Here is a 15823-nt window from a genome sequence, read left to right on the forward strand (position 1 = left end):
TCCATTGTATTTGTCAGTCTGAGAGGAAGAGGCTAGGAAGACTGGAGATATGAGAGAAAAGAGGATTGCTTAAGCAATATCCAAGACAGGGTCTTATAAGAGCGTGGGAAAAAGGCTCTAGATTTGCCAAATACACCATCTATCCAATTTAAGCTGGAGGAGAGGAAAGAATTATTTTTCCTGAGTAGAATCTATCATTTGTATGAAGTGGCAGTGGGGCTAACTCAGAAGAGTTGGAAAGGAATGCAGGGCACATCTTTATTTGGCTCTAAGAGCATTCCAGGCACCGTCCTGGGTGGTTAGGGCTGCAAAGATGAGCAAACCTTCAGTGGCCCCTGGCACTGGACTCTGAGCCTCTTAGCATTGGGTGCTGCAGCCCACCTGGCCCTGTGAGGAAACAGACGCAAACAAGACTGCATGGCTGTGGATGCGATGCTGGTAAAGCTGCGTACAGAAGGTGTATGGAAGGAGTGGGTAACCCTACGGGTTTGCATGCAGGGGGAGGCCATGCAGAGCTCTGCAGAGGCATCCGGGAGAGCCAGACTGAAGTTGGGAAAGCAGAGATTTGCAGCCATTCATGCTGGAGGAGGGAACAAACAGAGTAGGAGATGATGTGGGTACGTCCCCATAATTCACTTTCTGCCCACCTTCCTGCTAGATAGTTCCATCTTGAGTAACAAAAGCCTTTCTTCCTAAATCCAAACCAATGCCCCCATTTAGTATTCTGTCTTAGGTGACTAGCAGTCATTTGCAAAATATTATTGGTTATCTACACAGAAAGTCTAAGTGGAAGAAATGAACTGAAATTGAAGACTTGTGTACCTTCTGAGTTTAATTTTAATTTAATCAGCTGTATCCTGAAACTTTTTAGAGTCGGATCTCTAAACCGGCAGTGTCCAATAGAAATATAATGTGAGCCACATAATTTATATAACTTAAAATTTTCTCGTAGTTGCATTAAAAAAGTAAAAAGAAACAGTTGAGCTTCCGACTCCTGGTTTTGGCTCAGGTCATGTTCTCAGGGTCAAGCCCCACATGGGGCGCTGCACTCAGTGGGGAGTCTACCTGAGGTTCTCTCCCTCTTCCTCTGCCCCCCCCCTTGCATGTGCACTCTTTCTGTAAAATAAATAAATAAATAAATAAATATTTTTTTAAAAGGCAAAAAAACAGAAGAAATTATTTTAAATATTTTTATTTGACCCATAATATCCAAAAGATTATTTCAATCTGTAATCAGTATGTAAAAATAATTGAGATGTTTTACATTATTATTTTTCATCTTGTCTTTGAATTCCAGTATTATTTTATATTTACAGCATATCATTTTTTAAAATATTTTATTTATTTATTTAACAGAGAGAGAAAGCACAAGCAGGGGGAACAGCAGAGGAAGAAGGAGGAGCAGGATCCCTGCTGAGCAGGGAGCCCAATATGGGGCTAAATCCCAGGACCCTGGGATCATGACCTGAGCCGAAGGCAGACGCTTAACTGACTGAGCCACCCAGGCACCCCTTTACAGCATTATCTTAATTCATACTAATCACATATTAAGTGCCCAGTAGCCTCCCATGGCAAGTGGTCACCTTAGTGGACATTGCAGTGCCAAACCAGGAGAGGAAGTTAGGGTCATGTGATAACAACCATTATCGTGTGTCTGAGCTGACGAGTTCCAGTTCTCTGTGGCTAACTTGATTATTTGACTCTGCAAGCTATGTCTCCAGTACATTTAGCCTCTCATCCTTCTGCTAAGTGGTTTGTTTCTAAGATTTCTCTTGTTCTTGTTGGAGGAAGGAAAGTATTGAATAGAGAAAAGGACCTTTAGACAGTTGGCTTTTGTCTCTATCATGGCAAGGAGAAGTTTTCTACAAGATTCTAATAAATAGGTTTCCAAGTTATCTTTAATTTTTTCCCCCCTTAGGTAATTTGTTGGCTTCCTTTTTTCCTCTTTTCCTGCCTGCTTCCCAAGATTTAGAAAACATTCGGTTCCTGATGTTTTTGAATATGGTAGTATTTCAGATACAGGCATGATTTTTATGAAGTTAATTTTTATTTTTAAAAATGAATTCTGCCCTTGGTCACATATTTAGAAAACAAGTGCCATAAACATTTTTTTTTAAATTATGGAAGAGTCGATAGGTAGAGTATTATACAGTGTATGGACAGCTTAAAGGACAATCAAATGAATACCAGGGCCTACCATTCAGCTTAAATGATAGAATGTAATAATAGAATATTATACTAATAGAATAGAATATGCTAAAAATACTAGTACTTTTGGAGCCTCTCTGATCACATCCCCTTTTTCCACTGTTGAGTTAAATGGATTGGGTTTTCTTCCTCATTCCAAGACTTGTTTTTCAGGCCTGAAATCTGTTAACCTGGAAACGGCTAATTCAGCAGGCTTTAAAAACCCCAGATCTACAGGAAGTAGATGGGTGTGAAGTCTGAATGTCCTCTCCCAGCTCAGCCTTTGTGGGGCTGAGAGACAGCGGAGGGAAGAATGCCCTATGGAAAGGCCACTAAGGAATCCAGGGGACAGGCAAAGAGCGAAGGTTTCTTAGGAGCTGTTGAGAAATCGCTAAACTGCCATTTTATTTTTATTTTAGCCCATCTGAGGCTTTGGGAACATTTGAGTCGGTTTTTAAAAGAACCTTTGGGACACGCCCAGGTGGCTCAGTCAGTTAAGCGTCTGACTCTTGATTTCAGCTCAGGTCACGATCTCAGAATCGTGAGATCGAGCCCTGCCCAACAGGGAGCCTGCTTAAGATTCTCTTTTCCCTTTTCCCCCTGCCCCTCCTCCCTGAAAGAAAGAAAGAGAGAGAGCGAGAGAGAGAAAGAAAGAAAGAAAGAAAAAGGAAGGAAGGAAGAAAGAAAGAAAGAAGAAAGAAAACCTTCTTTTGGCCTTTCCTTTGAGCTTAGGAGTAAGCCAGATCTCAGGAGAAATGAGACAGGACTTAAGTGCCTTGGAGCTGAGCTGCCTCCAATTCTTATCCTAACCCCAAAAAGAGAGGCTCACCTTCCCTTGTTCTCCCAGGTGCCAAATACCAGTTCCGAATCTGCAGTCTTCTCTTCTCTCACGTTCATCACACTTGCTGATGAATAACTTCCTAACAAGTAAGGTGTTGGTGTTTGTATCTCTAGCTTTCCCCAAATGCAGGCTCTACCCCACCCACACCCATAAAATGTTTGGTGGTTATAAGAAATAGTAGTACCTTAGTTTCCACTGTGGATGCTAGGTGACTCTTAGATGGGTGGGGCTGTTGGGAGAAGCATTGGAGTGCCCAGATAGACAGAAGATGGATGCAGACTGAACTGGACACACTTTCAGGACCGTTTCTTATCCAGGAGCATGGCTGGATGCTTATTCTCTCCCCACAGCTCTCTTTTGCTTTCATCCCCTCCCCCTTGAATTTGTATCTCCACACATGTCAGTTACTGGTACATGAAATAGTCCTTCCCGGAGCAGTCGTCTTTTTCTGTAGTTAGATTTGCTTCACCAGACCAGCTCTGAAAAGGCAAATCTTTGAGTTGAGCAAATCCTTTTGTAAGAAGCTGGGATGGTAGAGCAGACCTCTTCTGTGCAAGCAGGAGCTCTTGAAATCACTGGTCCCAGTCCTCACCCTAGCTTGCCTTCCATCTTTCTTGCCAGCTGTAAATGGTGCACTCTAGTACCGTGATCTGACGTGGTGTCACGTGATCCATGTAATGGACGTTTACAGGACTTCGTCCTTCTCTGGGGCCCAATTCACATGTGAGAGTGATGGTTTTGGGGAAAGGAGGAAGTAGATTCTTTCTGCTTTCAAAGACTACATGGCATAGGGCAAAGAATGGGTGATGGAAGGGGGCAGAGTGTCTGAGTTGGGATATATTGGTCAAGGAAGGAGATTGGAGCCTGACTTTCTTGTTCAGGGATTTGCATGTAATTTTCTGAAACTTTATTATTTATATACTTCTTTTCGCTTCCTTCATCTGTCACCACCACTGCTTAGGAAAGGAAAAATGTCTCCTTGGCATATCTGTGCGATTTTCACTGGCATTCAGGAAGGAATTTTCCACGGAGGGAATAACAAAAATCATGGTTGGGTTCTCTCCATAGATGACCCAGTATCAAATGTAGGTAGATTCTTAGCAGACTTTTGTTGCAGATGATCATGGTCTTTCCAGTTTCATCTGTACAATGGGAATAATAATAGAGCCTACCTCATAGGGCTGTTGTGTGGATTAAACTAATAAATGATTGTAAGGTGGCCAGCCCTTAGAACAATGCCTGATGCATAGTAAACATTGTTGGTCCATGTTTAAAATTCCAAAAGTTATGCTATGGTCTTCAGCAGTTGGAAGTTTTCCTTTACCTATTCTGCTGCATACCCATTTAAAACTTCATTTATTTGAAGAAATCAGTTGGAGACCACGTTCTTTCTTTAAAAACCTCATCAAGATATTTCAAACTCTTGAAGCCTCTCTGACTTTTTCAGTAAGAAGCCCAGCTTATTCTGGTGTCTAGCATCTACATTGTTCTTTATGGTGTCACCCATCCCCTTCCTTCCCAGACTTTCGGCATTGAAGAGAATTATATCTATTTATTTGAAATACAAAGTACTTTACAAGAATGAAGTCCTGTTGTTTTTTTTTTTTTTAAAGATTTTATTTGACAGAGCACAAGCAGAGGGACAAGCAGGCTCCCCGCTAAGCGGGGAGCCCGATGTGGGACTCGATCCCAGGATCCTGGGATCATGACCTGGGCCGAAGGCAGCTGCTTAACAGACTGAGCCACTCAGGCGTCCCAAGAATGAAGTCCTTTATGACTAGGAATGAGATAAGCTTGAGCTTCTTTTCTATTGTGAAATGTTCCAATTCCATTTCTAATTCCTGTATTTTGAGATTTCAGTCTATTTATAATCGACTTCTTTATGCTTTCCTTTGTTCCAGAACAGGTATAAGGTGGTTCCTGTAGTACAGGATGAGATAGGCAGGATTCAGTTGGGGTAAAAGGGGGAGCAGAGCACTCACTAGAAGAAAGAAAAGGATTTGCAGTAATAACCCTCAGCATTTACACATTGCTTTGTGTTTTTTTCCCCCCAAGTACTTTTAAAACCAAGGTCTCTTTGGATTACCCCAGTGACTCTGTGGGTAGTGTTCTTCCTGTTTTATAGATGAAGATACTGATCCCTGAAGAGTGTGTTTTGCTCACGATCACCCAGCTGATACTGGTGACAGAGTTGGGATCAGGACGCCTGGCTTTTCAAAGCCTGTGTGCTTCCCTAGAGTTGAAATCATGTATCTGCAAAGTCAGGCATTATGCTGTGACCACCTCAGAGGGATTTTTTTTTTCCCCTACAACATAATCTGTCTCCTGGTTCAGTACTGAGGCATTGGCCATTTGGGCATATTGAATAATCTTGTTAGGATGGCAAGACTGGAGGTCACTCATGGGGTTGGGCAGACCTATTCCCCTTGACTAGCACCCACAGTATGGAAACCTACCTTCGACTTCTCCCGGGTGCTTCGGGGGGTTTTCAGCAGTAGGTGAGCGGGAATCCTGGCACCCTCAACTCCATCCCCTACCCCTTCTGGGGAAAAGCTTATCCTGAAGCTGATGAAGGGCTAAAAGTAGGACGTCATCCCCTCCCACAGCTGGGTCGAAAGTTTCATCCTGCCCACATGATTCTTTACAATTGGTGTAGGAAAAATAAGGAAAATTCAATGTGATTAAGCCGTGGCACGTTGTCTGTTGTTGCAAATCAGCCTTCCTGATACCCCCCGTGTGTGCTGCTTATGCCTATGCATTTGGCCTTAAGCCAACCCCACCAGTCCTTTTTAAAGAAAAGGCAAAACCTTTTTAGGAGAGTGCCTCAAACCACTCTGAGCTTCTAGATTAATCTGAAACAACATCTGAGTTCACAACTGGGTCAGAGTTGCAGAATAGCAAGAGAGACTTGCCAATTCAGCAGGCGTGTGTCTTGGGCTAGTTAGGAACCAGGACAATCTTGAGGTCTGACTTTGTTGCTTATGTTTAGACCTTGCGTACTGAGATAATTCTGGGTGGCTTTGGATAACTTTGTTTCTTAACTGAAAAGGAGTGTCTGTTGCCTGATAAGTGTTTATCCGTGAAATAGCAACACAGTGTAGGTCTTAGGGTAGGAGGGCTTTTACATCTCCAGAGACCTCCCCCCCCCCCCCCCCCCCCCCCCCCAAAAAAGCAAGGTCATTGGCTCAGGCATGTTACTGAAGTAGAATGTCAGTCCTAGCTTTAAAAAAAAGTATCTGTATTATTCTTTTTTTTTTAAGTTTTATGGGAATATGGATTTTTAAAATTTTTTTAAATTTTATTATGTTGTGTTAATCACCAGACGGTACATCATTAGTTTTTGATGTGATCCACGATTGTTTTCGTGTAACACCCAGTGCTCCATGCAGTACGCGCCCTCCTTAATACCCACCACCGGGCTAACCCATCCCCCCAGCCCCCTCCCCTCTGAAACCCACAGTTTGTTTCTCAGAGTCCATAGTCTCTCATGGTTCATCTCTCCCTCTGATTTCCCCCCCTTCATTTTTCCCTTCCTTCTCCTAATGTCCTCCAGGCTGTTCCTTATGTTCCACAAATAAGTGAAACCATATGATAATTGACTTTCTCTGCTTGACTTATTTCACTTAGCATAATCTCCTCCAGTCCCATCCATGTTGATGTAAAAGTTGGGTATTCATCCTTTCTGATGGCTGAGTAATATTCCATTGTATATACGGACCACATCTTCTTTATCCATTCGTCTGTTGAAGGGCATCTCGGCTCTTTCCACAGTTTGGCTATTGCGGACATTGCTGCTATGAATATTGGGGTGCATATGGCCCTTCTTTTCACTAAATCTATGTCTTTGGGGTAAATACCCAGAAGTGCAATTGCTGGGTCATAGGGTAGCTCTATTTTTAATTTTTTGAGGCACCTCCACACTGTTTTCCAAAGTGGCTGTACCAACTTGCATTCCCACCAACAGTGTAAGAGGGTTCCCCTTTATCCACAGCCTCCCCAACATTTGTTGTTTCTTGCCTTGTCAATTTTTGCCATTCTAACTGGTGTAAGGTGGTATCTCAATGTGGTTTTGATTTGAATTTCCCTGATGGCTAATGATGATGAACATTTTTTCATGTGTTAGCCGTTTGTATGTCTTCTTTTGAGAAGTGTCTGTTCATGTCTTATGCCCATTTTTTGACTTGATTATTTGTTTTTTGGGTGTTGAGTTTGAGAAGTTCTTTATAGATCTTGGACGCCAGCCCTTTATCTGTAGTGTCATTTGCAAATATCTTCTCCTTTTCTGTGGGTTGCCTCTTTGTTTTGTTGACGGTTTCCTTTGCTGTGCGGAAGCTTTTTATCTTGATGAAGTCCCAAAAGTTCATTTTTGCTTTTGTTTCACTAGCTTTTGGAGATGTATCTTGAAAGAAGTTGCTATGGCCGATGTCTGTATTATTCTTATGCAGGGTCTCTTTCCTGGATTCTTTCCCCTTTCTCTCTTTGCCTTAAGGGCTATACATAATCATAACCAAGTAGAACTGAAAACAGACAAACCTGTCCCACTTCTAGTGGATAGAGGTCTGGGGTCCAGAAATGCCTCTTTCTTGCCAAATCTCAACTTGTTCCATGTCTTTCTTTCTTCTCTTTCTCTCATTCTCTCTCTCTCTCTCTCCTTCTGTCTCCTTCTCTCTCTCTTTTCTCCTGCCCCCTTCAGCATCTGGCTGAGTGAGGACTCGCTATTTGGTTTGCCTTGTGTCAGTGACAGATACCCGTTGCTGGCTAGATCCCAGGCGTCTTTAACTCTTCTCTCCTTACAAGGATCACAAAAGGGGTTTTCAACGTCAAGGCAAAACTCACACTGAGAATTGTTTTTGACTGTGGCTATTTAACAGTGTGAATCAGAGTGAAGTGGTGAAGACCTTCGTTGTGAAGTGACTTAGGTCTTATGTGACTTGAAGGGCATTTTTCTACTCGTATACCAGCAGAGTTGGAGAGGACTCTCAAGTTTAAGCCTCCAGACCACTTTGAAGAGACGTGTAAAAATCAGTGCCCCCCCCCCCCCCGGTGCGAGACACCGGACTGGGCATTTTGCATTATCTCTGTAATCCCTGAAAGCAACCCTTTAGAGTCTGGTTTTTTGCAGACGGGTAAACTGAGGCTCGGGAGGGTCCTGCCACCAGGATACACATTCACGTCAACCTTACAGGCACAGTGTGTACTGCTGGGCTTTCCGAGCGGACCTGCTCCAGCTTAGCAGATCGTTGGCAGCGCTGCCCGGAATCGGAGCTGTGCTCGTAGTGGAGACTCGCAGCGGAACAACTTTCTGGGTGGGAGAACATAAGACCCCCTCACACCGCAGAGCCCTGCCACTTCTCTCCCTTTCTTGTCAGAGGCTGCCATGATTTGCCCTGGTGACAAGAAAGGTACTATCTCCAGCATTACTCAATGGAGCAAGGATATTAAAGAGGAAATTTCCATTAGGTAAATAACTGTGAAAGAAGAACCCCAGAGAAGGGGGGAGAAATTCAAGCCCAGGCTCCTGTTACACTGGCCAAATATCTCTGGCATCCCATGCTTGCTGAATATCATAAAAGGGTCAGGAAAACTGATCGAACAGAACAGAGGGACACAGTGTGAATTTTTTCTCTTGCATCATTCCAGCATACTTGAATTTCAGTTTTATAAAATCAACTACCCCGAGCCTGGCCCCAAACCCAGGCTAATTCGAAGGAGCTCTGTTTCAATGGACAATGGGATTCTTTTTGGAAGGTGGGGTATTGACAGTGTGCATCAGGTGTGCCATGGAGCTGGCAGCTTGAAGTGCTTCTGAGACTTTTACCCCCTTGCTGAAAATAGGGCTTTCTAGAAATTAATAACTTTGGACTGCAGCCAGAATTCACAAGTGTGGTGTGTGCTAAAGCTTCCTTCAGTGGAAGAAGGGGGAAATCAGTGTTGTCTTTGCAAGTGTTAATAGCAGGTTTTCTGAAGGACGTTCTATTCCTTGGAAACTTTCGAAGTCTTAAGTTTTTTGTGGACTTAAAATTGCTACAAAATGAGTTCTGTTGACTAAAGTCTCCACAAATGCTCCTTCTGGTGTCCAGGTATTGTTTTTACTGAGGACAGTTACAGATTATCTGCAAATTACCCTCCAAGTGCTAGTCCTTTCCCCGTGCTCAAGCCTGGCGCCCGATGTCTGTCCTGTGCTTCCATGGCCTTCTGCAGATAGCTGCCGCTTCTCGGAGCATCCATCTGCTAGGCGTTCTGCACGCACACCATCTCATGTCATTCTCCCAACAGCCCCTCGGAACCTGATTATTCCCATTTGGCATGTGAAGAAATTGAAGTTCAGATAACTCAATACTGTTTTCATTGGATGCCTCATATGTATCAGGCTCTGTGCTAAGTGCTTCACATGTACTCTCTAGTCCTTATGGCATCCTTGTAGGTGGATATTCTCATCCCCATTTTGAAGATGAGGAAACAGGCTCACAGAGGTGAAGTTCCTTGTCCGTGATCTCACAGCTATTAAGTGTCACAGCCTGAATCTGAAGTCAGGTGTGAAGGTCTTTCCATTATGCCGGATACGGATCTCCTGACTGAGGTCCTTGAAGGCAGGAGGCAGAAACCATCTCTGGCTAAGGGTTCTCATTTGCTAGCCTGGCACACAGTCCATGTTGCTCACATGTTTGATTGATTGTTGGGTTGATGCATAGCTGGATTGTGCTTGCTCATATCCTTATGATTTTCAGCCTTTCCCCCACTGCCTTGAGATTAGTTTTCCCCTTACCTGAATATCTGTCCCCGAGCTTCATTCCCCATTTTGATATTCATGAGCATGCCAAAGAGCATCTGCTCTGAAAAAAGCTCAAAATGAATTTGAATTTCGATGCATTTGGCTTTTTTTTTTTTAGATTTTTTTTATTTATTCATTTATTTGAGAGAGTGAGAGAGAGAGAGCACATGAGAGGGAGGAAGGTCAGAGGGAGAAGCAGACTCCCTGCAGAGCAGGGAGCCCGATGCGGGACTCGATCCCGGGACTCCAGGATCATGACCTGAGCCGAAGGCAGTCGCCTAACCAACTGAGCCACCCAGGCGCCCTTTTTTTTTTTTTTTTTTTTTTTTAAAGCACATGGGCAGGGATGCCTGGGTGGCTCAGTCGGTTGAGCAATCAACTCTTGGTTTCGGCTCAGGTCATGATCTCATAGGTTGTGGGATCGAGCCTCGTGTCAGGCTCCTCGCTCATCAGGGAGTCTGCTTGAAAGATTCTCTCCCTCCGCCCCTCCCCCTGCTCTTTCTCTCTCTCTCAAAATAAACAAATCTTTAAAAAATAAAATACAATACATAGACAGAACTGGGGATGGGGTGGTAAAGGATGTCCTGCCCCGGTCACTCCCACATGGCATTGTGGCTCTCATGGATACCTCTGCTCTGGCTTGATTATAGTGTTCTAACTCAAGGTCGTGGGTGAAATAACACCTCCCCGCCTCAGAGAAGACCAGTGCCAGAGGGCACCCATACAGAGTGCTTACTGGAATCACCGCCCTCTCCGGCCCACGTGCTTACCCTATCTTTGAGGGAGAAATAAGATACGGGGTGTGTATTTTCCCACTGAGGTGGGGAATGAGAGAGTTGGAATTAAGTATGACTAAGTGCTCCCACAGTGAGGGAAGGCCCCAAGCTTTCGGTGCCCTGGATTCATACTCAGAAGCCCAGGGGACTGGCCCAGGGCCCAGCCTCTTTGACCACGGAACCCTTCATCTCACTGATTTCAGATTAGTTCCTATAAAGCGTCTCTCCCCGTAAAATCTGATTAACCTCAAATCAGTACGGGTTTGGCTGGATCACGGATTTCAACATCTTCCCATTTCCTGAGTTCTCAAAGTCACAGTTATAGGGGTGAAGGCTTCGGTAATAGTTTCCTGTTAATAATATCTTTGTATCCTTTACGTTTACTCACAAGTGACAAAGGACAAATCCAGCTGGCTTGGGTGAATAGTTTTTTTGTCCACAGGGCAGTGAGAATTCAGACAGAAGTCCTAGGGTGAGTTGAGTAGCTGTGGGCACCTTCCTGCAGCTGAGAAGCACATAGCAGAATCCAGCATTTAGAGGGGCGTGTGATCTCTTCGGTCATCGTACCCCATCCTCCTGACGTCAGCGTGGTGTTTTTGTACAGAGAATGTCCAGGACCAGTCGGTGCTGGGGGAGCCGAGGGTCCTGTAGCAGAATCAGTTGGCAGTGAAGCTCTTGGCATAGGCTGACTCCTAAACCTTGGGGATTGAACTTGTTTTATTGATGGGGGGTGGGGGGTGTTGAAGGAGAGGGGGTGGTTTTAGGCAGTTATTCTTTTAAAAATAAGATTATTCTTATTTTATTCTCCCATATTCTCTTAAGGGGAAAAGTATTATAGGACTTTTCATTTCTTCCTAGTCAGCTGCCGGAAATTGGTAGACAGGACCTTAACTTACTATCTTTTCCAAGGAAAGACCTCTTTTCAAGGAAAATGAGAGTTTGAGGAGGTGGGAAGGGCCCGAGTGAGACACTGGACACAGCATGGCTGGCACTGGGCCTCTTCAGGTGGAGACAGCGTGCCTCTGGGGACGGCTCTCTCACCCACCGCTGCCTCACCTTTTCTGTGACATTAGTCACGGAGAGGCATTTGTGTCCAGACCCCGAGTGGAGAACGCTGGCAGCCACCATAATTCCAGAACGTAGCAGGGACTCGTTCTTTTGACCCTTTCCAAAACAAGGATCACGTTTTCCTCTTCTCCCTCGATTCACAAGTGTTTTCAGTTTGCGTTCCAGGCTCTCGTTGCTGCCTGTTTCATGTCGGGGACTGTTACCTTCCCAGTGAGACTGTCATCCTGGACAGTAGGTCCAAGGCTGCTATGTGTCCTCAGCAGTACCTCAATCTGTGCTGGGCCCAGAGTGAGTGCTTAATAAAGACGTTCTAACTTGGATCATACATCACATGCTGTCAAAGCTGGGAAGGATTTTGGAAACCACCAAGTCCAACACTCTAATTTTATAGATGGTACTACTCCAGAAACTCATTCTGGAGGCCGGGGTTTAGCTGCTGGAAAGAGGGGGGGTTTGGTTTGGGTTTCTGTTTTTGTTTATGTAAAAGCCTAGTGCAAATGACCATAATTCTAAACCTTTGAAAGGCTTTCTTTGTGGTGCCGGATGTTCCTCCTTGGACTAGCAGCTGACTAATAATAACAGTAAGAATGCTCACTGGATTCCATACCCTGAGCCACTCTTCACTGATTCATCCAGCCACACAGTGTTGGTGCTGTTGTCATTCTCCACATGCCGACAGGGAGGCTTAGCGGTAGGGCACCTTGCTCAGGATCCTGTAGCGCTGGAATAGTTGAGGGAGGACCAGAGTCTGGTCTGGTCAGATGCCCAAACTCATGGCCTGCAGTGGCTCTCAGACGGGATCCCTGACCAAAGCCCCACTTGGTGATTCACAGTGCTGGCTTTGCGACATGCCGTGCTGTCTCCAACCTAAACGCAATTGTAAGATTAATTTTCATTAACTTTAGTTCTCCAGTTAGACACAGTGACTGGGAAGGCAAGGCCAAAAGCAAATAATGATAGGGCTTGCATCTCTAGAAAGGTCAGTGATTGCTGCCCTAGATCATAAAAGCATTTGGACTGAGTAGAAGGAATGAGTGTTCCCATCTCTTGCTCCAGAAACCATTGCTTCACCTGGAATCGCTGGTTCTTCCTCTAGTCCCTCTCCTGTGCCCAGAACTCACCTTCTCCTGTCACTCGTGTCACGAAGCCTCAGGTCTGGTGGTGTAAAAATATCCACTGGGGCACCTGGGTGGCTCAGTCGGTTAAGTGTCTCTCTTCAGCTCAGGTCATGATCTCAGGGTCCTGGGATTGAGTCCCACAGCGGGCTCCCTGCTCAGTGGGCAGTCTGCTTCTCCCTCTCCCTCTGCCCCTCCTCCCCGCTCGTGCCTGCTCACTCACTCTCTCTTTCTCTCTCTGTCTCAAATAAAATCCTAAGAAAAAAAAATCCCTTGCCAAACCAGTATGAAACAGGCCCCCCGATGACCAGGCTACCCAGTATACTGGGTCTTTAAGGCAGGCAGTTCACCTTGAATCTTCGCACTGAGCTCTGTATCTAAATAGCATTCCTGTGAGTTCTCTGAAAGGTTAGTCCTGGGTCATTGGCACTTAAACCACTTGTTTTGGTAGATCCTTCCCGAGAAGGTTAATTATATATTTGATATCCTTTCCTCTTTATGCCTGAATGATGAGGATAAGTACCCTGTGGTTTATTAACTGTCACTTTAAACCTTTTCAGATTGTCTTGTGACAAAACACAGTTTTATGTCCTTTTTATCCAGCTTTGATGGATGAGACAGCTTCTCTGGTAAAAGAATGCCAGGATAAATAAGATCTTTCTCTGATTTGTGGAGGAGGATTTTACATTGGAAGTCATGAGTTCAAGTCTGCCATTTCATATGAAAGGTGACCTGACCTGTTAACCTTTCCGTATACTTCATTTTTCCTTTGGGTCAATGGGGCTGGGCACCTAGGCACCTGGTAATTGTTGAATAAGTGAAAGAAAAGACATTACTTTAGGGCAATTGATGTCTCTAAAAGTTTTGATCCCTAAAGCAACAATTTGCCACATTTCCTATTTTGAATCACACTGATTTCTTAGAGCAAAGAGCCTCTGCCCTTAACATGATAGAACCCCAACGCTTACCTCTCCTCCCCCAAGTCATTTTGTGATACGTTTTTCAGTAAATTGCCAGAGGACTGTGGAAAGCGGATGCCGTTATGGACACTTAGTTGTTTTGCAAACCTTGTGTCCCCCAATGTAAAGCGTCCTATAATCCGTATGTGTCCAGTGCTCGAGAACCAGTCTCCTGGGGCATATAGTATATGTAATTCAGCAATTAATATCTCTCTTTTCTCAGTTGGCGTTTACTGAATCCCAGCTAGGAGCAAGGCAAGGTATTTATTTAAAATAATTAAAATAGCAAAAATAGTGCTGAGGCCTTAAAACTCTTTTCCTTCTGTTTTTTTATTCATTCCAGTTTGCAGGGACATTATCAGATGGCTTAGGGAAGACAATGGACAATCGACATCAGTCAGAGCGGGAGTACATTAGATACCATGCAGCTACAAGTGGGGAGCACCTTGTAGCCGGCATCCATGGCCTGGCTCATGGTAAGTCACGTGATATCCGGAAGACTGACTTCCTCCACAGTTCCTCCGAGGTCCCTTTCCACCCATCCAGTTGCAAGTAGAAATCCTGGCCGGGGAGCTTGGTGTGCTTGGTAGCCTTCCAAGCTCTCTTATTTTATCCTCCTTGCAATTGAAATGTTACAGCCTATGACACCTCCTCACTCACTTTCAAAATGGTGTGCACATTGCAATCCCTTCCTCTTCTCTGGCTTCTGTTCCCAAAGTGTCATAAGGTGTAGTCAGTTGAACCCCTTTTTAGAATATGGAAAATATGGAACTGCTCCTTCAAGACTTGCCTTCTGCTTACTGAGCATTCCCTCCATGGCAACTGAAATGTGAAACCGGCTGCCGGGTTTGTGGCCCAGATGTTTTTGAGTCTTGTATAAATGCATATTCAAAGGGATTGTCAATCCGTGCGCCCAAGAGATATAGGTGATGGCATGAATGTATTAAGTCTCTGAATTTGTTTGAATTCTGACCTTTAATGCTTTAACTCCTACTCATTTGCCTTTTGTTGCGTTTTTCTCAACTTCTTAGTGTGGCATTCAGGGCCTTTGGAAATGTAAACCCAGCCAGCTTTTCCAACCATTGCTGCCCAGCCACACTGTATTTCAGCCACCGAGAGCCGTGGGTTGTTCCCCAGACGTACCCCCAAGGCCTTGCTCACTCACGTTCCTCTGCCCTCCCCTCCCTGCCTCACTTCCCTGCCTATCAAAGTCCTACTCAACCTAGAGGTTTCAACTCAAATGATGTTTGCCCAGCTCTACTGTCCCCAGGTAGAATTAATGACCATTAGAACACATGTAGCAGTCTGGGTTGTGTATCTAGGCAGCTGTTTGTACCTTGCTTTCTTGGCAGAGCCTCATGGGATACCGGGCATATAGCTCCTGCTTAGTAATGCTTAGTAAATTGCACGGTTTGTACCAGATTCTTAGAAATAGTCTGAAGCTAGCAGAAGTCATATCAAGACTGACCAAGTTTAGATTATCCACATTTGGAAGAAGGAGGAAGAGGGATAACAGAAAATTTTATTTCTCTTCATGCTTAGGACACAGTGTTTAGGGCAGGGTTTTTATCAGTTTTCCTAATGATGAGCTTTGGATCAAAATGCCTTTACTTTTCCTAAGCCTGCCCTACTGGAAAGGGAGCAGCCCCAAAGGAGACATCAAGCTAGGAGTAAAATTTGGCTGAAATTAATCTGTTTAGGGACTCAAAAATTTGATTGTTGGGCAGCCATTTGGGGTTAAAGATTTAATAATTCTTTCTAGTAACTGTAATGATAGTGCATGGGACTAGGAGGGACCTTTTTTTTTTTATGAATACAAAATGCTTTGCTGTGTGTAATTGCCTTCGTTTGTCTCGCATCTTTGGAATATGGAGAGAAAGCCTAGCTGTCCTCACTTTTTGAATGGACACAAGAGTATGCTGAGAAAATGGATGATGGTTCAAGGTTGGTTGCAAAATCCCTTCCAACCGAGGACCATTCATACAATCCATGCAGCATCTCCAGGAACAGGTAGCCTCATCCAAGGAGGATGCATGAAGCTCTGGATGGCATGAGAGTGGTAGCCTGGAGTGAAAAAATTCTTCGGAGATAACAAGAACCAGAAT

The 15823-nt window shown here is 44.5% G+C and overlaps 1 protein-coding gene across 1 annotated transcript in view; it reads left to right on the top strand.

The window, feature by feature from the left end:
- The window catches only part of VPS13D (vacuolar protein sorting 13 homolog D), a 243709-nt gene that overhangs the window by 181922 nt on the left and 45964 nt on the right, over window positions 1-15823 (top strand). Inside the window, 1 exon segment of the mRNA XM_044914385.1 lies at window positions 14062-14194. Within this exon segment, the coding sequence (XP_044770320.1) occupies window positions 14062-14194 (133 nt within the window).

The sequence above is a fragment of the Neomonachus schauinslandi genome, chromosome 4 (assembly GCF_002201575.2).
Source record: "Neomonachus schauinslandi chromosome 4, ASM220157v2, whole genome shotgun sequence".
NCBI classification, from domain to species: domain Eukaryota; kingdom Metazoa; phylum Chordata; class Mammalia; order Carnivora; family Phocidae; genus Neomonachus; species Neomonachus schauinslandi.